Source organism: Leptonychotes weddellii, chromosome 6, assembly GCF_054177405.1.
Source record: "Leptonychotes weddellii isolate Sample4059 chromosome 6, ASM5417740v2, whole genome shotgun sequence".
Classification (NCBI taxonomy): Eukaryota; Metazoa; Chordata; class Mammalia; order Carnivora; family Phocidae; genus Leptonychotes; species Leptonychotes weddellii.
This window is the reverse complement of record NC_138374.1, coordinates 130,164,253-130,170,686: the sequence shown is the minus strand read 5'-3', so window position 1 is coordinate 130,170,686 and position 6,434 is coordinate 130,164,253. Positions and strand designations below refer to the sequence as shown.

The 6,434-nt window shown below is 44.1% G+C and overlaps 1 protein-coding gene across 2 annotated transcripts in view; it reads right to left on the bottom strand.

Annotated features, from left to right (window-relative positions):
- Nucleotides 1–781: 781 nt before the first annotated feature.
- Nucleotides 782–6,434, bottom strand: part of FAM78B (family with sequence similarity 78 member B) — a 66,979-nt gene continuing 61,326 nt past the window's right edge. The window contains exon 2 of one of the 2 annotated variants that reach the window (XM_006749153.3): nt 782–2,266. In XM_006749153.3, the coding sequence (XP_006749216.1) occupies nt 1,744–2,266 (523 nt within the window). In that variant the 3' untranslated portion in view covers nt 782–1,743. The remainder of the gene's footprint in view (nt 2,267–6,434) is intronic. The other variant, XM_081825221.1, reaches the window with a different exon arrangement.

Here is a 6,434-nt window from a genome sequence, read left to right as displayed (position 1 = left end):
TCTGTTAACCCTCTCTTGTAAATAAGCACCATCCCCTGGGACTAGAACCTGAAAGAAATTAGACTTAATTGCATTTTAAATAAAAGTAATAAGAAAGTCCTCCTGCTTTTTCTTCTCCACTCTCAGACTGTGGTAGAAGACATCATTGAAGCCAACCATAGGACTGTAATAATTACTCTGAACTTCAACTCTTTCACCTCTGAGATTAGGCTGCCAGTATCCATCCACAAAATCTACAATGACATTGTGACAGTTTTAAAATTATTTTGCTTGGGGGATTTTGAATGAAGAAACCGTGTGTGTGTGTGTGTGTGTATCACAATTTGCATGATTGAGAATAAAAGGAAAGGCTCTTTTCTGGGTGATGTAAGCTAGAAGAGCTGGGAAAGTCCTTATTGTAAAGACTGGAAACTCTCTAAAACATTTGATATTGGCCTGACTAAAGGAAATATGGTCTCTCATCCTTGATGGTTGGATCTCAGCCATATAGTCTTGCACAATGTGAGCAGCTCAGATTTTCTTTAAAGAGCTCTGAAGTTAAACATTATGAGGCACTTCCTCACAAGTGCTCATGCAGTTAAAGTTGAGCTTCTGTGAAATCAAGCTAAAGTAAACATATATAAAGTATATGTACTGGGCTACAAGGACATATGTAGAGACTGCTGGCACATGTGTTGGTCATGCTATCAGCATCCTGGTGTGTATGCTTGCATGTGTGCATGTATATACATGTGTGCATTCTGTATGTTCACATCATTCAGAAGCTAAAAAGACGCCAAAAGAATGAAAATAGTATTCTTATTTGTTAAAATGTTCTCAAAATCCTACATGGATTCCATGGTTTATAAACAATTATGCTTTTGTAAATTTAGGGCTGGTAACAGGAACAGGATAAGCAGCTGTAAACAAAATCACAATTAATGTTTCACCAAAAAACATGGTGAAGTCCCCAAATATCATAGCTTCTGCAGAATACAGGAACTGTCTATCCAAATACTGTGATTAAGGATACTCAGAACAATCAGATTTTGGAAAGAGGTGGGTAGATGGAAGCATCGAGGCACCATCTGTCTGTCCACATCAGAACCCCGGACAGTTCCCAGGAGGCTCCCCTTCAGAATGGAGTGAATATCAATATATCTCTAGTTCTCTAAGTGTACCTTTCATTCCACTGAGTATGTTGAAGATCTGATTGTCTACTAATAAATTCAAGGTATTAATTTGTAGTAACCACTTATTTCTCCTTCTCCCCATTCTCTTTACCGCCCGACTTTCATTCCACCCCCTTCCCCGAGCACCCTCCAGTCAGACAGTGGGACTCTCTGTCTTACAAACACCTGGTGTAGATGTTTTCACTCCCACTTCTAATTGGTTGGGAAGCAGCATTTGCCACAGGCACTGTTTAATTTTGTTTCCATCCCCTGCATCTCACAGGAAAGAAATGGTCAGTAGTTCAGATAAAAGAATCATCCTGGTCAGCTCCAAAATATGGCTACTTGCATGGTAATCACAGCAAGTCTGTCAAATCAGTGATTTCTTTATTCCTAAAAGGAAGGGACTTTTCCTAAGGATTATGGTTCTACCACCCAAGAAGCAGCCCTACTCTTCATAAGTGGCTGCAAATGCTGGCAAACCAAGTGGTCTGCTTTGGCTCAGAAACTCAGTTTGGCTCCTGCCACCCCTGGCAGCCTCACTGCGTGTCATAGCGTCATGTGCTCCACACACAGTCAGGCCAGTCTGCTTCTACTTAGGAGGGATCACAACCAGAGGTGGTCCTCGCTTGGGCCTCCACATGAGGACCTGGGCATCGTTGGCATTGGGTTTCACTAGTGCATTGGGGGGGATGGGTTCCATCCGGCTCAGGATCCGGGGCTGCTCCTGCTGAGTCCTGCCCACCAGCCGGGCCCGTTGCCCCAAGAGCTGAAGAGGGTCCACCTCAATGTCCACCCTCATCCTCCACTTGATGGTCTGTAGAATGATCTTCTCCTTCGTGGTGGTATTCATGGCCACCAGCCAGGTAGTGAAACTTTGGTCCCTCTTGATCCTTGTGAGCAGTGGCACATTGCTGTCACTCACTGGCACTGCCCACGTCACACTTGGGTAGAAGTTGTCATTCATGCTGACGGAGAACCTGGAGATCTTGTTGGTGGGACCAACCAGGGTCACAGTTTCTGTGGTGTTCCCGTACCAAGGGTAGCTCACCCCATCTGAGTCACTGATGGCTTTTACTCTCCCTTCCCTCAAGTCAGGTAGTTCCCAGCTTGACCTGGCAAAGCAGAAGAGATGCACAAGAAAAGAAGAGGCTGAATGAATTTTTCAAAAGCTGGAGAGGTGCCCACCACTTACTAACACTGTCAACTTGGGCAAAATGAGAAGTTCAGAGGGGAATTCAGGTCAAAGATCTATGCTGTGCTGCTTCGGGATTAAGTAGGGACAAATCAAAACAACACAAAGATTAAAAAGCAATACCAAAACAAGTTAAATAAAATCATAGCTGGTCCAACTGGAAACAGGAAGCTCAGAGAGGCATTTGTGAGCCCCACAGAGGCATCAACTAGTTGAGATGGTGGAATTGTAATCAGCTGGTTAGAGGCATTCCAGTGCAAGAACCACTTTCCCGGGAAGTATGAGTTTGTAAGGTTTGTTTGTTAGGAAGAGGTGGTGACAATTTGATGTACTTAGAGGGAAGTATCAGGGGGAAAGGAGGGCAAAAGGAGGCAAACTTTCCCAGGAAATCACAGTAGTAGAATTTCTACTCAACAAAGAAAGTTGCTTAAATTCCAGTCATTGGCCAATCTAGCACTTGGCAAACAGACGTAGAAACTGATAACACAAGGAGATCATGGTCACCTTGGAAACCACCTCAATGTAAATGTTGTGCCATAGGCTGGCATACATGGTCTCTAATGTGCTGTTCTCCCACTGACTTCAGGTCCAGCCTGGAAGTCCAATTGCTTAGTTTAGCAAACCTGCCATTCTGGACACTTTGCTACTCCTCCTGGCTGCACCTGACTTTAGCCCACGTCTTAGCCCATGTCTCTCCCCTGTGCTCACCACTAATACCACCACCATCATCGTCATACTGATACTTATTGAGCACTTGCTCTATTCCAACAACTGTGCTAAGTACTTTAACTATGTTATCTCAGTTAACGTTCAACATATTCCACAAGATAAATGAATTTCTATTTCCATTTTACACAGGAGAGGGTGGAGTTTTAAAGATGTTCAACACCAAGGGTTCTACAGTTTGTAAGAGGTGGAATTGGGAATCATCTGCCTCCAGAGTCTATGCTTTTGACCACTATATTTTAGCACCTCCTGGTTCTGGAGAAAGCCAGAGTGGAGGAGACTCGGGCTGTCCAGTGTGATTGCAGCTCCCAGAACAGCCACAGGGAGCTGGACTGAACCCAAATAGAAGTAGAAGTTTAGTCAGCAGAGCCTGGCTACGCATTCTCCATATGTCCACTGCTGGGACTGGGAATGAGTCTCAGTGACAGTGCAGAAGAATTTAATAATTAAAAAAAAAATGAGATGCTCCACTCATCAGCTGAGACGTGGTAGCCTTGTTTGATATAAAGTTCCTCCTCTTATGAAGTGACAGAAGATCCTACAGGGCTTTATACGAATGGCTTAAGAGAGAGTTGCATTGTCAAGTTGATGCTAAAATGTCTCAGCATCCTTTACCGTCACACGGGGACATGGAGACACTAATTGCTGCCCCTGGCTGGCCCCCACAGCTCCCCCTGTGCTAGTCAGCCCCAGTCTGAAGAGAAGGGAAGGCAGGGCTGCCTGAGGAGGAGGTGGGCCCACAGCTGCAAGAACCTTTTCTCTTGTCTCCATGCCCCTGGTAACTGCTGGGCATAACTGAAATGTATCCTGATTGGCAGAGATGAAGAGGAAATGCCCTCACGTAGAAAGTCAAGAGAGCCCATTTTGCTGCACATGCTCATTGTAGCTGTGCTGACCAGTAGCTCTCCGCGATAATGCTACAGCTCCCCAATAATGCTACAGCCATTCCTTACTGTACAGAGGGGCATAAATGTTGTTTGAGTGGGATATAATCATATACGCATCAGAGGTCAGGTGAGACCCAATCTGCTTGTTGGGTTTATGAAATAGACACACTGGAGTCAGCTTCTTGCCCCCAGCCAAAGTGTGGAGACAATTATTAAGTCACCAGGCATTTACTTTCTGTGTTGCCTCAGCTCTGTTCTCCATTTAGGTTACAGTGACCAGGCCTGCTTTGGGTTCTTTTGGTTCCTTTGTGGGACGGGAGGACAAGCATTCTCAGCAGCAGAAAATTGTACTTGTTCTCCTGTCTAGGACACTGTGCCAACTGAGGCACATTGGTTGGGGAATTTTTCATTCTGGTTGATTCTTGGTTTTTGATTCTGTTGTAACACTGTCCTTTTCAGGACTCGCTATCTTGCTGGTCGATTAAGATATGTTGTCTGTAGAGTCTTCACAGTTCATATTTTTGCCCTCACCTTCCTGCCTAGAGTTATGTGAGCAGACTTAAGCCCAGGGTTCTAGAGGTCAGTCATGTGAGAAATTTACAAAGCTTAGTTTGGTCCCAGATTTTCTGCAAACAGAGATAATACAATAAAGTTGCACTCTTGTGCCTGTCTTGGGAGAGAAGGAAGATACCCTTTTCTTGTAGGATTCTGTGGAATAGAGAAATAAAACAAGCTTCTTAATCATCACATCAAAACAAAGGCACCTGGCTGAGTGTAGCCAATGGGCATGGTGACCTTGGTAGGCTGCGTACTCATCCATCCACATTGCTGTGACTTCTGACACTGCTCTATTGGAAATCCTTTGGGTCTGAGGCATGTTCTCTCCCACAGCCCCAGGGACTGAAGGACTCCATCATTAAGGGAAGGTTTGATTTTGGGTAGCCCCAAATTCATTATGACGAAGTCTAGTGGATAGGTTTCTTTTTCAAAAATATAATATTTTTCTTTCTTTTTTTTTTTTTTTTGCTTTCTAAGGTAGTGGCTCTTTTTCTTTTCCCCCAGGAAGAGTTATGCCTATACAATGCATGACTGGTTTATGTAGCTGATAAACTGGCTTTGGTAATGATTTTTTTTTAAGAGTATTTATTTATTTACTTATTTGACACAGAGAGAGAGACAGACAGAGCACAAGCAGTGGGAGCAGCAGAGGGAGAGGGAGAAGCAGGCTCTCTGCTGTGCAGGGAGCCCAACGCAGGGCTCGATCCCAGGACCCTGGGATCATGACCTGAGCCGAAGGCAGACGCTTAACCACTGAGCCACCAGGTGCCCTGGTAATGGTTTTTAAAGAAGTCCCTGATAAATTCCAAGTGTGATAGTACCCTGGAGTCACTCTCTGACCATTTAAGAGGACTACTTTGAATGGGATGCTGGAGGCACTTCAAATTCCATATGTCCCAAAGTGAACGCACCACCTCCAGCATACACTTGGCCCTTTCCCCCTTCTCTGCCAGGGGTGACCCACTGCTCACCCAGTCTTCTAGGCCAGAAGTAAGGGTTATCTTTGGCTCCTCCTATGCCCTCCCCTAGACTGTTTGAGCTATTGCATCACTGAGTCCTATGAATTTTGCTCCATAAGTGATGCTTGAATTTATCTCCTTTTCTCCATCCAGCTGTCACTGCCCTCATTTAAAGCCAAGCCCTTAGCATCTCCCACCTGGTCTACAGGGAATGGCATAACTGCCCTCTCTGCTTCCAATCCTGATCCCTTTCAAACTGATCTTTTAGCTGCACTGGTGTTCAAACACACAGACATGATTCTGTCCTTTTTACACCTAACACCCTACAAAAGCATCATTGGCATCACCCACATGACAGGATTCAAGTTCCTTAATATATGGCCCTCCATGGTCTGGCCTCCCTACCTCCACACACCATGCTGTTTTAACCTCTTCCTTTTTGCTCATGCCATGTCCGCTGCCTAAAGCACTCTTTCCCCTGCTACAGTCTCACTGGATCTAATCACTCATCCTTTGAGAATCATTACATGTATCACCTCCTTCGGGAAGCCTTCTTTTCCATGCTCCCATGGATATATCCAGCTCTTTACAGCTCTCAGGTTATATTATAATTATTTGTTTATATGTCTGTTTTCTCCATTAGATTATGATTTCCTTGAGGCTTGGGATTGTGACTTATTTTTGAATCATTAGTATCTCACACATTGTTGGCATATAGTAGATCTTAATACATTTTTGTTGAAGGAATAAATATTTTATTTGAATCACTTTCATGCCTATCTACGTGGAGCTTGGTAGAGCACAACAAAGTGCTTTATCACAGTTTTACCTTTTATATATTCCCTCACCTTTAAAAAAAGACTAACATCTACTATTCATGTATTCTATTATTAGAATAGCACCATGCTTAACACTGAAAGTTATTTATCCTTGAGGGGGAGGCAGACAAGCCACACAC